At 47.9% G+C, this 22,737-nt stretch overlaps 1 protein-coding gene across 6 annotated transcripts in view; it reads right to left on the reverse strand.

The window, feature by feature from the left end:
• Positions 1 to 1,674: 1,674 nt before the first annotated feature.
• ASCC2 (activating signal cointegrator 1 complex subunit 2) overlaps positions 1,675 to 22,737 on the reverse strand; it is a 43,275-nt gene continuing 22,212 nt past the window's right edge. For 5 of the 6 annotated variants that reach the window (XM_030582850.1, XM_030582851.1, XM_030582854.1 and 2 more), the window contains exons 14-19: positions 19,470 to 19,684; positions 16,577 to 16,696; positions 7,236 to 7,460; positions 4,656 to 4,755; positions 3,473 to 3,552; positions 1,675 to 2,440 (exon numbers count right to left, since the gene is read on the reverse strand). In XM_030582850.1, coding sequence (XP_030438710.1) covers positions 2,269 to 2,440; positions 3,473 to 3,552; positions 4,656 to 4,755; positions 7,236 to 7,460; positions 16,577 to 16,696; positions 19,470 to 19,684 — 912 coding nt within the window. In that variant the 3' untranslated portion in view covers positions 1,675 to 2,268. The remainder of the gene's footprint in view (positions 2,441 to 3,472; positions 3,553 to 4,655; positions 4,756 to 7,235; positions 7,461 to 16,576; positions 16,697 to 19,469; positions 19,685 to 22,737) is intronic. The other variant, XM_030582856.1, reaches the window with a different exon arrangement.

The raw sequence follows: 22,737 nt of genomic DNA on the forward strand, positions 1-22,737 counted from the left end.
AGCTAATTCTTGCCTGTCCAGTCCAGTACTGTACAAACCAAGCTGGCTGCCAGTCCTACACACCTTACACTTGAACTGTCTCTGCTTGTTACACTTCCACTAATAACATGCAATTGGAGTTTTGCTGACAGATGACTCTTGAGGTGGAAGGGAGCTTGCTACAGCAGTAGCATGACCTGGAGAAAAGCTTTATGGATAGTGAAAATACATTAACCACAATGGGTGCCATTTTCACTAGGTGGGTAAGGAGGATTTGCCAATATTTTGTTTGAGAAAAAATGGCTGATGTAGACTCCTAGCAGCCTTAAACTGCTTTTCTAGAGGCACCCTAGGGGGTAGGAGTTAGGTTATGAGATTAGCCCAGCAAGGCCTAACCAAAAAGCCCACCTTTGCTTCCAGTGTAAGTTTACCTGCAGTACTGCTTGCTTTGTGCTATGCTGAACTAGTGATGATGGTTTCAGCAGCCTTGAAGCTAGAGTTACCTAGCAATGAATACATATTAGATAGGGAGATGTGGTAGCAAGTCTGGCAAAAAGCAAATTATTAGGCAAAAGGGGATAACAATGAAAGTACAAGGGGTAAGTAGTTTCCCATAACAATGGCTTTTGGGAAAACGCAAGTGTTAAATTAATTCCTTTTACCCCATGTCCTAGTGGGCTGTTGAATAGTACAGAAAATTTTATCCTGTGAACATTCAGGGCTTTATCCTATCTGCATAATGGTGACAGCCATTTCCATTCTTTCTGAAAGCAGCCCCAGTGTTCTAGCACTAATCACATAGCTGTACAATCTCCTCCCCCTGCGTATAACTTGGCAGTGAGGGATGTGCATACAAAGCTTAACACAAAAGCCTTCATTTTGCAGCATGTGGAGAAAAGCAACATGTACTACACACACTGCAACAAGGGCTAGAATGCCGGGAGCTTGGAATTCAGTGCATTTTAAGTAGCAGCAATACACCAAAAATAAATTGCTCTAGTCTTTCTTTGGAACAGGTTCATCTACCACAACTCATTTGTCATCTGTTTATGTAGGGAGCTGATGTACTCATCCTGCATTTGAAAATAAATACTACAAGTCTATATGCTGGTGAGCAGAATGTGTTTTAAATGTGCAGATATTTAATGACAACTTACTGACATTTGTATCACAGACAGCTAGTACCATCTCCAATGTCTGTCTAGGCTCTTGTGAGGTAGCCCTCACCATGGTATCTGAGTACCTTACAAAAAGATTAAAGTGACCTCAGGAATGGTCTCATTCTGTAGAAGTGACTTTTTGTATGACAAGATTGTTTCTTTTGAGACCTCTTTCAGCAGGCAGAGATTGCTATTACTTGCTCATAGCGTTCCCCATGACAGGTATGATCTGAGCTGCTCTGCTTAATGAGTGGTGACAAGTAGCTACTGGGAAAGCAACTCTATGGACTGTGAGCGCAGAGGCAAATCACTGCATGCCTTCTCACCTAATTTGCATATTGCAAACATCGAGCTTTAGATGCCTTGATAGCAACTGCATTTCAAAGGGCTTTGGTCCATGCATATCCCCTGCACACCTCACTTCATTAAACAAGCTCCTAACTGCAGACATATGATAGTTCACTCCTAACAAACAGATAAGAGACAGATGAAATTAGATAGGGTTCACTGACAGAAACTGCATAAAACACCAAGCTGAAAGATTCAAATTCTTTATCTGCATGTTTTTATCCACATTTCTCGCTCGAGGGAGAGGAATTTAAAGTACATCACACAGCTGAACTCCTAGGGTTTTGTCAGCAACAGGAATGGCCTGTTGTGCATTTGTTTCTATACATGCCATGAATCTACTGCAGGATAAGGCACCGTGTGTGGAGTGGGCAGCTGTAGCTAACAGTGTAGGCAAATCTCACTGTCAGCTGTAGTGCTCATTCTAAGTGCTCTTAGCTGTGCTGACTGGATGCCCCAGGCAGTTGTGGGGGCAGGGGGGATGTTTCTTATATGAAAATAAGTTCTCACAGAATTGTTACAAATAGTTTTTAAAAAAAACTGAATGGCTGTTGCAGCCTGTCCTATGCATCTGAGAGACCTGCTGCTGCATTGACAACTAGCACAGCAGCAAGCCTGCCTGATAGGCAGTTCCTATTGACAAATGGAAAGCCCTCCCAAGGGCTGGGTGATCCCAGTTAAAATTGAAGGGCTAGGTATTGCACCATAACCTGAAGATCAGAAGGCCCTCAGAAGTGAAGGCCTGAATGCAATGCAATGCCTTGGGCTAAGAGTCCCTCCCTCAGGAAGGGATCATGCCTTTGTTCCGTTTCCTGTCAGCCATGACTCGGCGGTTATGATTAGCTCTTGCCCCTTTGTTGGCTTCCTTCTTCCTTCGGTCTTGGACTGTATCCCGGCTCTGTCCATGCCCCTTGGCGTTCCCTACAACAGCTGAGGTGTTGTCATGCTTGTACCTGAAGTATAGATAAAAATGGGAATCACCACAAGTTCTGCACAAGGCACACTGAGGATCACAAATCTAATTTCTTTCTAAGACAAAGGATCCTGAGAAAAGATCAGATGTGGAGAGAGCACACCTGGGGGGAGTCCATCTACCCAGCCATCTCCCCTGACGAGTGAGTTGTGCAGCACTTCTATAGTATCTGAACATTATCCATCAGCCATGTGATGCCAGCTCACTCTTCCTGCTTTTAGCATGCCAGCAGCCAGCCAGATGTTGCACTGAACCTTGTACTGTCCAGGCATCCCCTATGGTAGTTACTGAGGATCTGGGAAGCTCCTGTACACCAAAATCTACTAATCTTATGCAGGTTCCTGCTCTCCCTTCCCCCATATAACTGCAGAAGTAGCATTGCTGTGCCAGCGAAGGGACTTGCCAGGCATCCCTGCCACTTGGTGTAGCTGCACTCTAGGCAGCGAAGTGGAAGCTGAGTAAGGTGTTGGAAATAGTGTCACTCCCAACAACTCTCGAAAGATGGGCTGTCAGTTCTGAAAGCCAACCTGAAGCTACGTGTACACTGCCACCTTACAACGGTGCAGCTGTGCCACTACAGCACTGCCACTGTAAGGTACATAGTGTAGATGCTCTCCTGACAACCAAACAAAAGCACCCCCAACGACAGGTGGTAGCTTCGTCATCGGGAGAGCCGCCCGTTCCCACCAACAAAGCACTGTCCCCATCAGCACTTTTTGTTGTTAAAACTTTTGTTATTCAGGGTTTGTTTGTTTTTTTCACATTCTTGAGTGACAAAAGTTTTAACGATGAAAGTGCAGTGTAGACATAGCTTAAGACCTGGAGCTTCTAGTCAACTCAAGATGCAACCTACCACTGTGGCTGGAGCCCTGAGGAGACAGGAATATTCTGACCAGGTGCAACAGCATGACAGTCACCAAGGAGGAAATCCTGGCCCACTAAAGTCGGGGAGTGTCTTGGCACTGACTTCAATGGAGCCAAGATTCACCCCTGGAGAGGGATTCCATCTTACCCTTTCCTTGCAAGGTAAGTCATCCGTCTGGCTTCAGCTCTCTCCCTCAGCACTGCTGGGTCCTGCACAAAATGGTCCTGCTGTGGGATGGAGATCAAGTCTTTAATCTCATTACCGTCTTACCAGCATTCAGCACAACTCAGGGAGCTACAGAGGCCTGACTTCTTGTGGCTCCCTGGTGTGGGGAGAATCCCCTACATCCCTCAGCTGAAGTTATTCATTACAGCCAAGTAGTCCCCCAGGATCAGTGACATGAAGCGGCTGATATCAGATGCCAAACTGATCAAAGTGAACAGCATCCAAAAATTTGAATTGCAAGTGTTTTCACTGAGATTTGAAGGATTTTTTCCCCCCATCAGAGCCAAATGGTCAATTTCCATTAAATCCATGACAACCATGAAAATAATACAGCTTTAATGATCCTCCCCTCCCCCTTACACACACTGCTGACATCATATCCTTTCTTCCAGAGATACATGCACACCCCTCGAAGGAGTAAGAGTCATGTGACAAGCCTAGGTTGGGAGGCTGTGGGCAATTGTACTTGGGGAACACTTCACTGTCCAACTTGTGGCAGTTTGCCACTCTGAAAAGCAGAGCTGCCTCAATGCTATGTGAACAGATTCGTGCTTTGGAAAAGGAAACCCTTTCCACACTGTTACCGGTCAGGGCTTCAGCCAGTGGTGTATCATCACCTAGGCCAATAAGGCCTAGGCCTAGGACGGCAAATTTATAATAGCAGCATTTTTGTAATCGCGGCATCAGTGACGCCGTGATTCTACCAATCATCGCGCGTATTGAAACCACCAATGATGGCGCGACGCCATTTAGTAAACACACTCGCGAGAATCCTAAACTGCACCGGACCCCCGCTTAAACACAGGATTTTGGATCCATGCGCGGTCCTACGTTATACACAATCACGCTATACAGATGCGCGTTCAAGTGAGCGTCCGCTGTACTTGTATTTATAATAAAACTTGTAAATGTTCAATTCTTTTAATGATTTTTACATTCAATTCTGTTCAAACTAATTTGTAAAAAAACTAAAACAAGTTCATACGGGGCCGGGGGCGTCAAAAGCATTAATCCGCCACTGGTTTAAACAGGTGAAATATACAGGGCATACAACAGAATTTAGCATAATGCCAATTCCCATCAGCCTACAAATTAAGCTAGTAACCTTTGTTGTTTCCTTTTCAGGCTCTTCCACTTCCTCCTCCTCCTCCTCCTCCTCTTCCTCTTGTCCTTTGGGTCTCAGGACCTGAGGGGTGGTAAATGGCCTGGGAAATTGAGAGAGAAAGGTGAAAGATTCAGTACTATTTCAATTCTGATACTAGAATATTTTAAGGACAATTCTGATTTACAGAAGGGCAGGTCTTTCAAGAAGTGAAATCCACAGCTTTTATGGACCTGCCTAATTTGTAAAGCAAGTGGACTGAATTAGCAAATCTAGAGAGAAAGAGAGCAGCCAATGACAAATTTGCCATGTTCCAATGACTTCCAGGAGATCTGCAATTGGTGAATATTGACTAATAGGGAAAAGTTTCTTAGTGGAACATGTATCCTTGATTTCATATTTAATACTTCACCACCTGTACATTTGGTCTAGCTATAGGACCATATATATTGGGGGTCAAGTGCTGCCCTATTGCAATGCCACAGAGGTCAATGGAGATCTCCCCCAGATCACATAGGGATGCCACCTCTGATGTACAAAAAAAAATCTAGACATCCAGGATGATCCTGAGCCCATAAAACTGGCCAGCTGGCCATGTGTACTGGGCTCCCTTACAGATTTCTTGGGACAGCTACCTCAGAAAAGAGACGATCCCTGGAAAACCGGGACAGACAGCAACACTACCCCCAGGATGAATCTGGGGTTGTGTATTTGGTTTAGTTCTCCCTTTTTATATACGCACATCTTCAGTTCCCTGTGGAGTGTTCTTTTCACATCTATCAAATCTAGATTAAAAAGGGACAGTTTAAAACACTTACGATCCAGTGTCACCTTGAGGCAGGGATAGGATGGCATTTCATGCACTGGGTGAATTGCAAGGGGGAGGAGAAAGGCAGAAAAGACTTGAGACATGCAAGGGACAACAGAGCTGCACAAAAGAAAACATGCCTTTCTCTAGGAGACCACCTAGAAAGCATTTTGCAAAGAGCAATGGCATTGGATGGTTAACTCTTTCTACACCTCAGTACACAGACAGTGATGGGACTGAGGGCTGTATGTAGACATATCAATTCACCTTATGTGCACACCATATTAAAATTAGGTATCTGCTCAAAACAGTCCCCACTTTAAAACTGCTGTGATTGGTCAGAGATTGTCTCATTGATTCTCAGTTGCACCCACTATGCTGGCTTTGCTGGGGAGTCTTTCACACAGGAGAAAATCCATCAGCTTTAGGGCCCCTTTGCACACCTCGAGCAGTGCAAAGGGCCTGGAGCAAGGAAGAAAAAAACTATCCCTTTATTTCTGGCTCTAACGCAGTTCTTCTAAAGGATTCCATTTGACTTTAAATCTGTGCTTGTGTCACCAAGGAAATTAAAACTTAGAACCAAAAGTACAACAGCCTTAGTTTTATATCAGATGCCCAGGCCTGATCTTCAGAAGTGCTGAGCGCCCTCAGATCTCCCAGAAAAGCCAGTGGGAAGGATGAGTGCTCACAACTTCTGAAGATCAAGCCCCAATGTGTTACAGGTGAACTGTAAAAGTTTTTATTCAGGTCTCTAGAACTCTTTAGGAAGATTCCAAAAGAAGAAAAAAGTAGAGAAGAGAAATATTTTGTTTTAAATGGGGTTATCACTGCCTGTTAACGTGGTACAATTCCTGCTTCCTGAAAATGCTGTTAGGGCTGGAAAATTACTCTATAAATCACAAGAGAAATGTTAAGCTTATAGCTTCCAAAATATGGAGAAAAAGAGAGAAAGAGTGGGTGTGCATACTTGATGGTCTGTAAAATCTCATTCTTTTTCCTAACATACCTCTAGCCGTGCTCTTAGAAATAATGTTTTGCAGTTGCAACTCTCAGCTAACCCTCACACCCCTGGGAGCCAACTTAGCATTAGCTCTATTTTGCAGATGGTGAGACTGTGGCAGGGAGAGGTGATGGTGACATGCCAAGGCAGTGGACTGGAGCCCAGAACTCTGTTGCATGCTCTAGTCACTAGATCACAGAAGAGTCTGTGCCCAGGATGCAGGGAGAGACTTGCCAAACAAGCAAGGACAGAGGTCAGCTTTTTCTTACTGTTTGCCCAGTGGCTTTTCTGCATTGGGATGGGGGAAGAAACAAGCATAAGAGGCCAATTCCCACCCTCTGTCCCCAATGACCAGCGTTCCCCTCTGTGTGCAGAGTGAAGTGCTGCCTTGGTACAAGCTTAACCTCTCTGAGCAAAGCCTCCTGCTTGGGTTTTAAAACTGAGCTCAGGCAGCATTTGGTTCCACACATAGAGAAAGGAAAGGAGGTACAGGAGGAAGGGGGGGCATGACGACTCCCTGTTCGCATGGCTGGGAGAAGCTCCCTGGCTAGCAGGGGAAAGGGGAGACCCAGAAACCCCTCCTCCAGGCTGGGAGCAGAAAGAGCAGAGAGGTGTCTCCAAGCCCCTCTGTCTGGGATGACAGCAGAAGCATGGGCAGTGGAGATCTGTGTGCAGGACAAGCATTTTCACCTGGGCTCTGTGCTAGCTTGCAGACACGTGGCTTACAGGACACACCAACCATCCTCCTCCTGCTGGCCAAAGATGCTGTACCCACCTCCTACTGATCAGCTCATCGTCTGAGTCAGCATCGTTCGCCCCCACCTGGTTGCCGTCATAGGTGTCGTCGTATTCATCTTCATAGTCAACCCTATAAAACTGGGCTTCCCCCTCCTGCTCAGGGACCTCCTCTACAATCACGCTGTACTGGCTGTAGCGTTCCTTCTGCTCAGCTATCAGGCGCTTGTCATTCAGTAAACTCTGTGTCGTATCCTTGTCCTTCCTGCACATCAGTGGAGGGGATAGAAAGAAAGAAAGGCAGTTTAGAGTTGCTCTTTACAGTTGGATTTTTTAAATAAATGGAAATTTAAGCACCATCTGGTGACTACATTTTATTCATCCTGCTCTAGCACCTTTCATCTCAAAGAAGCTCACAAACATAAGCCTCACTGCCTTCCCTCCTGAGGTAAGTAATGGAGATGCAAAAGGATCATTTGACCCACTAATGAAAACAGCCACTTCTGGTTTGGAACACAACAGCTGTTTAACAGCACCCAGCAAGATTGTGCAACAGGTCAGAACAGGAATGGAGATGGCCACGTCCGGTGGAAACTGCCGAGGAGATTTTAAGAACAGCCAAATGCAATTACTCAACCAGGACCAAACTCTCCCCAAAAGTACCATAGACCGTGAATAATGACAAGTGGTCAGGGCCTGGAACTTGTCTCAGCTGAGGGGCAGCATGTCCAGGTGCACAGTGCCCTTTAACACCAGGCTGCAGCTGTACTGGTTCATGGGGGTTAAGTATCTGTATTGCAGTACTAGCACCTAAAGGCACAAATCAGGGCTCAGCGCTTCATTGTACTAGGTGCTGTATGCCTCCCCCCAAGTCAAAGAGCTTCCAACCTACGCGGAGGATGAGAGAACGCAGCTGAACACACACAGACAGATGAGGAGAGCACGAGGTAACAGTATCAGAGGGGTAGCCGTGTTAGTCTGGATCTGTAAAAGCAGCAAAGAATCCTGTGGCACCTTATAGACTAACAGAAGTTTTGGAGCATGAGCTTTCGTGGGTGAATACCCACTTCCTCAGATGCATGTAGTGGAAATTTCCAGGGGCAGGTATATATATGCAGGCAAGCTAGAGATAATGAGGTTAGTTCAATCAAGGAGGATGAGGCCCTGTTCTAGCACGGTAACAGTGAGATGAGTATGAGTATTGCACTACGCAGGGGCTAGAAAAGCAGGATTCAGAAGGGAAAAGACAGCAGAACAAAACACCAAGCAGGGAGATCTGCCCCAGTCAGGAAATCAGAGCCCCACAATAACACCACTTTGCATTCCTGTTGCACTTTATCTATACATCTCAAATCACTTAAACACCCATCAATTAAGCCTCATCCGACCCCTGTGAGGCAAGTAATATTAGACCCACATTATAGATAAGGAAATCAGACACAGGGGGTACAGCCAATATTCAGATACAGCCACTGATTTAGCATTCCTCAGTTGCACAGGGACCTGATTTTCAGACATGCTGAGCACCCACTGGTCCTGTACAGTGATCAAGACCTTGTGATGCTGAGGTTGTAAACCACGTATGAGAACTTGCTGCAGACTTACGGGGAAATCCCTTTCTGAGTCTACTTGGGACAACCTGCCGCTCCCAAAGCCTGAGGAGGAATTCACACCTGAATCCAGAATTCATTCAGAATCTGCATAGCCTCTTCATATTACTAGTGGAGGAACCCGTCAGATGAACAGGTATATCAAGAATTGCCAGGTTCCTGTGACATTCTTGCAAATATAGGGAAAACCATCCTCCGCCCTGCCCATTAATTCCATTCCTATTCAGAACCCCCACATTAGATCATGTCTGCTTCCCCTTACTCCACGAATCACTGCTTCTGTTGCTTCTACCACTGTTTCTGTTGCTGTGCTTAAAGTTAATTGCAATCAATTCTAAATGACTCTGCAAATGTTTTGCTTTACTCACGTGTGCTGCCCAGGCTGGCCTAAGAGCTCCTGCTGGTATTCAGCAATGAGGCTGACTAAGCATTTGATAATTGTTTCCTGTTGAGACAAAGCCTTATGTACTTCAGCGCAGCTGTGTCTGCACTACGCAGACTATACTAGCATAGCTATGTCAGCATCTCTATACTGGCATGACACCATAGCGTAGATGCAATGTACACCAACAGAAGGGGGTTTTCCCTCAGTGCAGGAATGTCACCTCCCCGAACCAAGTTTGCTACATCAACATATCCATTCTTCCAGCAACAGAGCTGTGTTTACCTGGGGGTTAGACTGGCATAGCTGTATCGGGCAGGGGGTGGTTTTTTCACACCCCTGACCAAGATAGCTATGTTGACCTAACTTTTAAATGTAGACCATGCCTAACATAGGTCAACTTACAACCACTTCAGTAATTACTGTGGTGGTTTATGTCCACACTGCCCCCCTTCTGTCGTGCACGTCCTCACCAGGAGTGTTTCCATCGACTTAAGAAGGGCAGTGTGGGGGGCTGAGAGCCTTGGCTCTCAACTCCACAAGCAGCTGCCTGCTGGGACCCCAGCTGTCCCCCTGGGCTCACAGGTCTCCATTCCCCACTGGGACCCTAGCTGCCCCTCAGGCTCTCGATTCCCTGCTCCTTACCAGGAACCTGGCTCCCCCGCCCACCCCCAGGATCTCAGCTCCCTGCCAGGAGCCCAGCTGCACCTCCCCTCCGCCAGGCTCTCAGTTCCCCGCTGGGAGTAAGGTAGCCTCATGAGCTCCGTGCCTGGAGCCAAGACGGCTGCCAGTTTCCCAGCAGGGAACGAAGAGCAGGGAGCTGGGCGGGCACAGCCCGTCCGGAAGCAGGGAGCCAGGAGCCCAGGGGGAAGCCTGGCGTGACCTGGAAGCCCGCATCCACCCTGGGGTGACAGCCTGAGCTGCTAGCACCTTTCTTGTCAACAGCAACAGCCAATACAAATAAGACACTGCAACACCCTAACGACACCGACATAAGCCTCTCGTGGCAGTGGAGTTCTTATATCGGTGCAGTAGGGCACTTGCATCCGCAGGAGCAAGGCTGCAGTGTAGACACTGACATAACTGTGTCGACATAAGCTGCCTTATGTTGACCTAACACTGTGGTGTAAACCAGACCTTAGACACTGATTCTAGAAAGACCTTGGGATTGTTCTTCTATCCCACAGAGTTCAAGAACATAACTGAGACAACATACTTGGACTCCAGGGGACAGGGTCAGCTAGTTATTACAGCTGGGCCGGGGGAGAGCTGTGATCACTACAACTGATTGGCTAAGAATTGTGCACATCCTATTATATTTGTTACCCCGCCCCACCCTGCTGGGTTGTCTCATCCACCTGTTATGTCTGGTCTTCTACATCAACAGTTCCTGCCCCTACATGTTTAAATGTATTATACATTTGTCCAGCAACTAGTACAGGGGTGGGCAAACTACGGCCCGCGAGCCATTTTAAGCCAGCCTGTGAGCCACACCATGCAGCTCGGCCCTGCTACAGCCAGGGCGCTGGATCGGGGCCGTACCATGCGGCTCGGCCCTGCTTCGGCCAGGGCGCTGGGTTGAGGTCGCACCACATGGCTCCCAGAAGCAGCAGCATGGCCCCAGTCCAGCTCCTATGCACTCCAATGGGAGCTACAGAGGCGATGCCTGCAGATGGGGCAGCATGCAGAGCCACCTGGCCGTACCTCCGCAAAGGAGCCAGAGAATGAATATGCCACTGCTTCTGGGAGCCGCTTGAGGTAAGTGCCGCTTGGAGCCTGCACCCCTGAGCCTCTCCCCATGCCCTAACCCCCTACCCCAGCCCCGATACCCCTCCCGCTTTCCAAACCCCTCAATCTCAGCCCGACGCACCCTCCTGCACTCCAAACCTCTCATCCCCAGCCCTGCCCCAGAGCCCACTCCTCCAGCTGGAACCTGCACCCCTTCCCGCACCCCTGCCCCAGCCCTGATCCCCCTCCGAACCCCTTGGTCACAGCCCAGAGCACCTTCCAACACCTTAAACTCCTCGTCCCCAGCTCCACCCCAGAGCCTGCACCCCCTCCCACACTCCAACCCCAATTTTGTGAGCATTCATGGCCCACCATACAATTTCTATTCCCTGATGTGGCTCTTGGGCTATAAATTTTCCGCCCTGAACTAGTACAATGGGGCCCAGCCCAGGTTATGGTCTTCAGCAGCAGCAGCAGAACTCTAATAAGATAAAGAGCAAGCACCACAATTACATCGCTCTGGTTTTAAGGTGGGAGGCAAAAAGAGTAGAGATCATTGAGACCTAAATCAGGTCTTAGATGAGGCTGGAGAAAACGCTACTGTCCAGAAGCCTGGGCAAGTATCAAGTTTTCTGCCTGCTACCCAAGGACAACAGGGGAGACACAAACTGTCTCAGCACTGCCCAGAGGATTCAGGGGGCCTGGGGCAAAGCAATTTCGGGGGCCCCTTCCATTAAAAAAAGTTGCAATACTATAGAATACTGCAGGGCCCGGGGCCTAGGGCATATTGCCCCACTTGCTCCCCCCTCTGGGTGGCCCTGGGCTGTCTTCACCACAAAACAGCTGTTTCGATGTAAAACCATACCTATCTCGATGTAAATTCCTAGTGAAAACAAGGCGTTGTAGTTTTTACCTTGATGTACCAAGTCAAGGTCAATCCTAAGTGGAGGGTATATGGGTGATCCCAACTAGCTACCAAAGGCTACCTTCACTTGGATTTTCCATCAAAAGAGCTATAACTAAGGCTACGTTTTAGTCATGGGTATTTTTAGTAAAAAAAGTCAAGCACAGGTCACAGGCAGTAAACAAAAATTCATGGCCCGTGATCTGTCCATGACTTTTACTAAAAACACCAGTGAAAAAAATTGGGGGGGGGAGGGGGGAAGGCTGCCCAGGGGAAGGTGGTCCAGCTTTTTGGGGGTGAGAAGTGAGTGGCAGCATGTGGCCCGGGACCTCGGCTGCTGCTCGGGGGGAGGGCTTGGCGGGGCCAGGAGGCTCCCTACCTGGCTCTGCGCCTCTCCCCCCAAGTAGCAGCAGAGTTTGGGTGTGGGAGAGGGCAAGGGGTTGGGGAACCACATCCAATGGGAGCTGTGAAGCCATTGCTCTGAGCGGAGGCAGCACACAGAGCTACCTGGCCACGCCTCCACCTACCAGCTGAGTGAGGCGGATATCGCTGCTTCTGGGGAGCCCCCCATGTAAGCGCTGCCCAGCACCTGCCTCACCCTGTCCCGTGCCCCAACCCCCTGCCCCTCCCACACCAAAACTCAGCTGCAGGGATGAGGTTGGGGGCACAGGGGCCTAAGCCTGCCCCAGCAGCAGCCAGTGCACCTGGCACAGGAGCTGCCTAAGCTGACCCTGAGCCAGGCACACCAACTGCTGCAGAAGTCACAGAATCTGTGGCAAACTCGCAGCCTTAGCTATAACTGATCTAAACAATACACCTATTTTGCAGTGAAGACATAGCCAGGAGGGCAGAGTGACAGACACGCCAACATGGGGAACTAAAGGAGCAGCAGAGCACAAGAGCTCTGACCTGTCTCAGAAAGGTGGAGGGTGAAGGGGCTAAGGTGAGCAACAGACATGTGCTGACAGACAGATGAGAAAAGAATGGGTCTAGCTAGTGGTCTCTAAACTTTTTACACCTAAGATCACTCTTTGAATTTAAGGGCAACCCAGGATCTACCCCACCTCTTCCCCAAAGTCATACCACACTCACTCCATCCCGCCTCTCTCCGTCACTCGCTCTCCCCAATCCTTACTCACTTGCACCACGCTGGGGTAGGGGTTTGGGAGCGGCGCAGGCTCTGGGCTGGGGCTGAGGGGTTTGCAGTGTGGGAGGTGGTTCTGTCCTGAGCCTGGGGCAGGAAGTTGGGGTGCAGGAGGGGGTGAGGGTTGCAAGCTCTGGGAGGGAGTTTGGGTGCAGGAGGGGACTCCGGGCTGGGGCAGAGCGTTGGGGTGAAGGAGGGGGTGCAGGCTCTGGGAGGGAGTTTAGGTGCAGGAGGGGACTCCTGACTGGGTCAGAGTGTTGGAGTGCAAGAGGGAGTACAGGGTGCTGGTTCTGGGATGGGGGTCAGGGCTGGGGCTTCCCCTCTCTACAAGCACTGCCCCCGCAGCTCCCATTGTCCACAGCTCCCCATTCCCAGCCAATGGGAGCTGCGGGACAGTGCTTGCAGGCAGGAGCAGTGCGCAGAGAGACCCCTTGCCCTCCCCGCCCCCAGGGCTGCACTGCTGCTGTCACTTCCAGGAGTGGTGTGGGGCTGGGGTGGGCAGGGACCCTGCCTTAGCAGCAGCCCCACTGCACCACCGGGCTGGGGAGGCAGGAGTCTCCGTCCTCACGCTGCTCCTGCCTGCAGGCACCACCCCCGCAGCTCCCATTGGCCAGGAACGGGGAGCTGTGGCCAATGGGAGCTGCGGGGGCAGTGCATGTAGAGAGGGAAAGTGCGCGGAGCCATGTGCCCCTCCCGCCCAGGGGCTGCAGGGGTGTGCTGGCCCTTCCAGGAGCGGCGTGGGGCTGGGGTAGGCAGGGACCCTGTCTTAGCGGCAGCCCTGCTGCACCACCAGAGATCATGATCGTCTGGTTGGTGACCACTGGCCTAGCTGATATCAGCCAGCAAGGAATGGTTTGGGAGGAGACATAGAGCAATGCTGGGTCTCACATGCACGTGATGTATGCTGGTGCTTTGAGCGAATGGGGAGGGAGGGATGGGGGATAACCTGGGGCAAGGTCCACGCTAAGAAGTTAGGTCAACCCAGCTACATCGCCCAGGGGTGCAGTTAAGACAACCTAGCCCCTGGTGTAGCTACCGCCTCTCAGGCAGCTGAATTAACTATTGTGACAGGAAAACCCCTCCTGACTCTGTAGTGAACGTCTACACTTAAATCGCTACAGCAGTGCTGCTGTAACAGTTCTAGTGCAAACATAACCGGAGGCTGGGGATTTTCCAGCTGTAGTTAGACAGTTCAAAGGTAGGTATTTTGGCCAGCAAGGCAAACAGAATTTTGTTCGACAGCCTGTGATGCTGACAGATCAGGTGCCAACTCAGGCCAAGGTCCCAATGCTTCAGTACTGACAAATACACAGCTGGACTCACTTAGAACGTCTGTAACCCAGATTGTAGGTGATATTTGAGCATTTGCGCTATAAGCCTTGATAACTGTGTACGTCACCAGACAGGAGAGATGCAGTTGTAGTCACGTCGGTCCCAGGATATTAGAGAGACAAGACGGGTGAGAAGTTGGTTCAATATAAGGTATTCCATCACCCACCTCTTCTCAGACAGACGAGAGCTATTGATCAGTGTGAAAGGCTGCTCTCCATCAGAAGGTGAGCTGTCCTGCCCATTGACACCAGGCAGACCAGAGTGGAACATTCGAAGAGAACCAACAACGTTGTTGTTTGCTCTCCACCCCTCCCACCTCAGGAAGGTGAGTCTTGCAAGTGAATTCCTCCCATCAGCTGAGTTCATTGCTGGAAGCAGCAGCTCAAAGCAGATGGGGGAAGGGAATAAAACCCCCTAACTTCTGCTGCTGAGACTTGAGGAGGTGGCTGGGGGCAGGAAAAGATACTAGACATCAGCAAAAGATGCCCAATGCTCAGCCTGGGTTAGCCCTAAAGGACATAGAGATCTTGCTGATTATAGAAGCTTCTACAACTTTTTGAAACTTACGACTGGAACTAATTTGTGTGTACCTATGTTTACCGGCTTTAACCTTTTAAATAACTGATGTGTCCCTTTCCTAAATCTGTATATATATTATAGATCTCACACCAAAGTCAGTCCTAAGGTGTAATTGCCTGAGGTAAGCAACTGGTCCTTTGGGCCAAGGAGCAGCCTAAGGCCAGGTCTACACTGCAGATCTATGGCAGTATAACTAGGTTGTTCAGGGGTGTGAAATATCCACAGCCTGAGTAACATAGTTATACTGACTTAACGCCCCCCGCCACCATGTAGACAGTGCTATGTGAAATGGAAGAGCTTCTCCCATCAACATAGCTACCGCTTCTTGGGGAGGTGGATTAACTATGCCAATGGGAGAAGCTCTCCCATTGGTGTAGAAGCATCTTCACTTGAGTGCTGCAGTGACACAGCTGCACCGGTGCAGCTGTGCTGATGCAGCGTTTTAAGTGTGGACCTGCCCTAAATACTATTGTGATACTGGGTGCAAGGGACCATCTATTACAAAGGTAGTCTTGCCTGGTGGCAAGACCAGAGTATCCAAGGGGACTTCCTGTGATTTCATGTTCAGGCTGTTACAGAACCTGAGGAGTTTACATTTGATAATTGGTTGGTGAAATCTAAGTATAGAACTCAACCAATTTGAAGTTTGTGCCCTGGTTCTTAACTGTCTGCCCTGAGGTTGGTCCTCACTCTCTTGAGTATTAAGAGCAGATTATTATATGCAGGACAGCTTGACACAGCCAAGCCAGAGTAGAATTTGTAGTAAAAAAAAAGCTGTTATTTGACTACTTGCTGCTGCAAATCACAGTCTGATTGGACTTAAGGGGGAAACTGACTTTCCTCCATCAAAAGATATTAGCACACCCACCTTTCCTCCAATACTTTGTTACAGTCTTGGAGCTGCAAACTTAGCTGATACTGCCACTGCAGACAGATTAATTTACAAATCAATCTTTCATTTCTCAGCTATTTATATAACTAAAGACAGGTCCACATACAGGCTTGCCTGATTTAAAAGAAATGTTTGAATAATGCCTGGGACACATCAAACCACTCTGTTGGGCTTTTGAGGGGAAACCTCCCATCAACCTGAATCGGCAGACGGTAATACCAAAAGCACTGGGTTAAACAAACAAAGTATAGGACACAGCACGGCCTGCGAAGAGATGTGAGAAACAGAGGCAATGCACTTTCATAGAGACAGGAACTACTAGTGGAGGAACTAGATTACTGAGATTGTGTTATCTGAGCTAGATTTCAAAACATATGGACATTACTGATATTTGTACTTGAATTTGAAACAAATTTTACCTAGCTTCATTTCTGACTCACAAATCTCAGACTGGTGGCAGTAGTGGCCTTGCACTTTATGGAAAAAGGAAAACGAAACATAAAAAGACCAAATCAGAGTCAGATGTCAAAAGTGAGTCTGGCACAGTAGTGTCAAACAGTCCAAGCTGAGAATGAGATCACAGCCCAAAAATTGGGATAATGATGTTTTCTTGTTAAAACCAACCAAATCTCTAGCCTTAGCTGCTTGTGGACAAGTGATCAGGAAAATAACTCTACCAGTTGGCCTCAGACATACAAATATACTCTCAGAGGACTGCAATGGGATTTTCTTAATGGAATTTATTGCTCTAAGTCCATGGACATTTATATCATCCTGTCCAAAAGAACTGATTGAAGCTGTGATACGCACCTCTTGCCTTTTTGTACCCGGGACATGTCCACTGAGTCCCTGCTGAATACATCAAACTCATCATCCTGGAAGATGTTGTATCGAGAAGTCACCAGAGGGGTCGGTTCTGTCTTCACCTGCCTGATAGAAAGGAGACAGAACAGAAGCCGCTGAGATAAAGCTCAGAAGGGCCACATTCTCTCAGTGAATGTGCATCATGCCATGATCTCTATTACTCCATCAATCCCTTAACTGTACGCAGCAGCACAAAGTACAAAACTGAACAGCGTCAGATTGCAATAGCTCCGGTCATTTTCTGTTTCACAGCCCCAGTTAACATCCAGTACTATGGTGATCTAGAACAGAGGTCTCAAACCATGTGGCTGATCTTCCTGGGGAGGCTCAAACCCATTTAGGAAAAAGCAAGGGGAGAAAATCCTTCTTTTAAGAATGGACAGAACTAGAGCATTCAATACTGAAGCACGATTATGCTCAGCAGTGACTTGGTAAAGTCACCACTGTATGTATGTACTGGGCTACTTTCTGGAGGAAATCCCAATCATTTGTCACGGATGGTTTCAGAAGGTAGGTCTCCCTATGGTTTCTTATTCATTCTGTCTCAAATATTTCCAGATTACATTTGTTCAATTTATTTAAATCTTTCAATTTATTATTTCTGGTGCTATATACTCAGCCTGCAATCTGAAAAGAGTCAGCTGTGTTCTGTTCTAAGATCACCAGGAATCACAATTCTGCCTTTGACGCTTAGCTGACAGTTTTGTTGATGATGCATGAAGCAAAACAGAATCCACTCAATGTCCCATAACTGTGTTAGCTCTGCAGTGTTAACAGAAATAAAAAGTAGTTTGTGCCAGCAAAGTCAGCAGATATGATTCAAAGAGAATAAAAAGCAGATTGTTATGTACAAAACCACCATTTTGTATAGTCTCTGTTCGGATAAGATTGTATTTTTTTAAAGTGCATCACTGCTGAACAACATACCAGACACAGTCAGCTAATGCCTTTCTGGAGTATGACTGGGCATAGCATACCATTCACACCCTGAATCACAGTAGGAAACTGCTGCTTAGTGTATGCACATTCTACAGCTGCAAAGCAGCTAAAACCAAGCAGGTTCCATTGCTGATTATGATTCCTAAGCCCCCACATACAACATACAGAAAGCAGCAGAGGCCAGGCAGCTCTGTGGACTCTGATAAAAGAGGATTTGAATTGTAATTTCTCATTTCTCCTTGGTTAAAATTCAATTTCTGCACAGAGTACAATTCTAGTAACGTACAATTTAACTACTCTGCCCTGCAGGGTGAATTCCACTTGAATTAGGCCTGGTCTACACTACGATTTTAGGTCAAATTTAGCAGTGTTACCTCAATTTAAGCCTGGACCCATCCACACGACGAAGCCCTTTTTTCGACTTAAAGGGCTCTTTACTCCACCTCCAACGAGGGGATTAGCGCTGAAATCGGCCTTGCTGGGTCGAATTTAGGGTAATGCTGATGCAATTCGACAGTATTGGCCTCTGGAAGCTATCCTAGAGTGCTCCATTGTGACTGCTCTGGACAGCGCTCTCAACTCAGATGCACTGGCCAGGTAGACAGGAAAAGGACCGCAAACTTTTGAATTTCATTTCCTGTTTGGACAGCATGGTGAGCTGATCAGCACAGGTGACCATGCAGAGCTCATCAGCGTGATGTGCACATTGCCAGGTCAATTTCTTGTTTTGATCCACTTCATCTAAGCAGACGGTGCAGTACGACTGCTAGCCATCATCATCTCCTGGCTGCTCGGCAGAAAATGGGAATAACCTGGCTGAGTCACTCCCAGGTCTGCCCAGGCACCCCTGACCGACCTCACTGAGGACGGCTAAAAGAGCACCCAGGAGTACGACGACAATGGCTACCAATCGTGATGCACTGTCTGCTCCCAAAAGGCAATGAGCTGCTGTGGTGTAGCAATGCAGTCCCACATCTGCCAGCACCCAGGAGACATACGGTGACAGTGAGATGAGCGGACTCCATGCTTGCCGTGGTATGGTGTCTGCACAGGTAACCCAAGAAAAAAGGTGCGAAACGATTGTCTGCCATTGCTTTCATGAAAGGAGAGGGGGGCCTGACAACATGTACCCAGAACCACCTGCAACACTGTTTTCCATCATGCATTGGGATCTCAACCCAGAACTCCAATGGGCAGCGGAGACTGCGGGAACTGTGCGATAGCTACCCACAGCGCAACGCTCTGGAAGTTGACGCTAGCCTCGGTACCGTGGACGCAGTCCACCGACTTAATGCACTTAGAGCATTGTGTGTGGGGACACACACAATTGACTGTATAAAAACAATTTCTAAAAAACGACTTCTATAAATTCGACCTAATTTTGTAGTGCAGACATACCCTTAGCTTCTTTGAAGATACTCCCTTCATGCAGGACTGGTGGGATTTTAATCATGAAGGACCATACCATAGCCATCTGCAGCAAATTAGTAACTTTTGCAGGTAATGGATTTGGGGCTTGCTGTATAAGAGTGGTGGCACTATTGCCCAGTACAGGGCTAAGCTGTTATCCTCCATGACGTGATTTTGACAGGTCTCATTTTAGTGTCCAATGGACAATCATTTGTGTTACTTCATAACACATGACCCAGCCTCTGTTGAACAAAAACTCAGGCTGGAAAAAATCTCTGGCTTCTGCAGGGAAACAGGGGAAGAGGCAGGACTGAGGCTTGGTGGCAGACAGAAATGGGTAGCTCCCACTGCAGCTACCTGCTGAGGGAAACACAAGCTGATTCTGTTTCCCAGGCACAGAGTGGTTAGTAACCATCATGCAGAACAGTCCCTTTAACAACCCACAACTGGAAATATAACAACATCAAACATACTAAAACCTCATCCCCACCTTGGCATTGTTCGCTCCAGTTTGTCCAGGGATGGCACCAGCCTATCCTCCAGGATGTTGTTTATCACCTGCTCTACACTGTAGCTGTGCTCCTCCAGGCAGGCCAAGACGAAGCCCTCCCCTAGGTCAGGTAGCAGATCTTTAACTTGAGAGATCAAAGAATCCAACTCCACCCCCGAGACCTTGGCAGTGGGTGCTGCGGCTGCTCCAGCACACTATACATACCAAACACAAGGGGTTAATTACTGAAAAGAGATCACAATACAGAGAGGGCTTGTGTGTATGGAAACGGGGCAAAGATTTTAGGGTTATCAGAATAGAACCCAAATGGGGCACTAGGCAGAATACATCAAGTACAGAATTAGGTATTCAGCTCTTTGAATCTGAGAGAGCTGGGATATTTTACAGCCTCTTTTCCTCAATAATACTTATCAGGTATATCATAGAATCATAGAATATTAGAGTTGGAAAAGACCTGACGAGGTCATCTAGTCCAATCCCCTGCTCAAAGCAGGACCAACACCAACTCATCCCAGCCAGGACTTTGTCAAGCTGGACCTTAAAAAACATTAAGGATGGAGATTCCTCCTCCTCCGTAGGGAACCCATTCCAGTGCTTCACCACCCACCTAGTGAAATATTGTTCCTTAATATCCAACCTAGACCTCCCGCACTGCAACTTGATATCTGTGGATGAGGGGAAAGCAGTGGATGTGTTATTCCTTGACTTTAGCAAACCTTTTGATACAATCTCCCACAGTATTCTTGCCAGCAAGTTAAAGAAGTATCGGCTGGACGAATGGACTATACGGTGGATAGAAAGCTGGCTAGATCACCGGGCTCAACGGGTAGTGATCAATGGCTCCATGTCTAGTTGGCAGCCAGTATCAAATGGAGTGTCCCAATGGTCGGTCCTGGGGCTGGTTTTGTTCAGTATCTTCATTAATGATCTGGAGGATGGTGTGGACTGCACCCTCAGCAAATTTGCAGATGACACTAAACTGGGAGGAGTGGTAGATACGCTGGAGGGTAGGGATAGGATACAGAGTGACCTAGACAACTTAGAGGATTGGGCCAAAAGAAATCTGATGAGGTTCAACAAGGACAAGTGCAGAGTCCTGCACTTAGGTTGGAAGAATCTCATGCACTGGTATAGACTAGGGACCGAGTGGCTAGGCAGCAGTTCTGAAAAAATTGGAAAGAGTCCAGTGGAGGGCAACAAAAATGATTAGGGGGCTGGAACACATGACTTATGAGGAGAGGCTGAGGGAACAGATTATTTAGTTTGCAGAAGAGAAGAATGAGGGGGGATTTGATAGCTGCTTTCAACTACCTGAAAGGGGGTTCCAAAGAGGATGGATCTAGACTGTTGTCAGTGGTACCAGATGACAGAACAAGAACTAATAGTCTCAAGTAGCAGTGGGGGAGGTTTAGGTTGCATATTAGGAAAAACTTTTTCACTAGGAGGCTGGTGAAGCACTGGAATGGGTTACCTAGGGAGGTGGTGCAATCTCCTTCCTTAGAGGTTTTTAAGGCCTGGCTTGACAAAGCCCTGGCTGGGATGATTTAATTGGGGATTGGTCCTGCTTTGAGCAGGGGGTTGGACTAGATACCTCCTGAGGTCCCTTCCAACCCTGAGATTCTATGATTCTGATCATTGCTTCTTGTTCTGCCATCTGCCACCACTGAGAACTGCCTAGCTCCATCCTCTTTGGAATCCCGCTTCAGGCAGTTGAAGTCTGCTATCAAATCCCCCCTCACTCTTCTCTTCTGCAGACTAAATAATCCCAATTCCCTCAGCCTCTCCTCGTAAGTCACGTGCCCCAACCCCCTAATCATTTTCATCACCCTCTCTCCAATTTGTCCACATCCCTTCTGTAGTGAGGGGACCAAAACTGGACACAATACTCCAGGTGTGGCCTCACCAGTGTCGAATAGAGGGGAATAATCACTTCCCTTGATCTGCTGGCAATGCTCCTACTAATACAGCGCAATATGCCGTTGGCCTTCATGGCAACAAGGGCACACTGCTTACTCATATCCAGCTTCTCGTCCGCTGTAACCTGCTGAAAACCAGGTCCTTTTCTGCAGAACTGTTGCTTAGCCACTTGGTCCACACCCTGTAGAGGTGCATGGGATTCTTCCTTCCTAAGTGCAGGACTTTGCACTTGTCCTTGTTGAACCCCATCAGATTTCTTTCGGCCCAATCCTCCAATTTGTCTATGTCACTCTAGACCCTATTCCTATTCTCCAGTGTATCTACCTCTCCCCCCATCTTAGTGTCATCTGCAAACTTGCTGAGGGTGCAATTCATCCCCTCATCCAGATCATTAATAAAGATGTCACACAAAACTGGCCCCATGACCGACCCCTGGGGCACTCTGCTTGATATTAGCTGCCAATTAGACATGGAGCCATTGATCACTACCCTTGAGCACGATAATCAAGCTAGCTTTCTATCTACCTTATAGTCCATTTATCCAATCCATATTTGTTTAACTTGCTGGTAAGAATACTGTGGGAGACAGTATCAAAAGCTTTGCTAAAGTCAAGATATATCACATCCATCACCTTCCCCATATCCACAGAGCCAGTTGTCTCACCACAGAAGGCAATCAGGTTGGTCAGGCATGACTTGCCCTTGGTGAATCCATGTTGACTGTTCCTCATAGACTCATAGACTCTAGGACTGGAAGGGACCTCGAGAGGTCATCGAGTCCAGTCCCCTGCCCTCATGGCATGACCAAATACTGTCTAGACCATCCCTGATAGACATTTATCTAACCTACTCTTAAATATCTCCAGCGATGGAGATTCCACAACTTCCCTAGGCAATCTATTCCAGTGTTTAACTACCCTGACAGTTAGGAACTTTTTCCTAATGTCCAACCTAAATCTCCCTTGCTGCAGTTTAAGCCTATTGCTTCTTGTTCTGTCATTGGAGGCTAAGGTGAACAAGTTTTCTCCCTCCTCCTGATGACACCCTTTTAGATACCTGAAAACTGCTATCATGTCCCCTCTCAGTCTTCTCTTTTCCAAACTAAACAAACCCAATTCCTTCAGCCTTCCTTCATAGGTCATGTTCTCAAGACCTTTAATCATTCTTGTTGCTCTTCTCTGGACCCTCTCCAATTTCTCCACATCTTTCTTGAAATGCGGTGCCCAGAACTGGACACAATACTCCAGTTGAGGCCTAACCAGAGCAGAGTAAAGCGGAAGAATGACTTCTCGTGTCTTGTTTACAACACACCTGTTAATGCATCCCAGAA

The sequence above is a fragment of the Gopherus evgoodei genome, chromosome 13 (assembly GCF_007399415.2).
Source record: "Gopherus evgoodei ecotype Sinaloan lineage chromosome 13, rGopEvg1_v1.p, whole genome shotgun sequence".
Taxonomy (NCBI): Eukaryota; Metazoa; Chordata; order Testudines; family Testudinidae; genus Gopherus; species Gopherus evgoodei.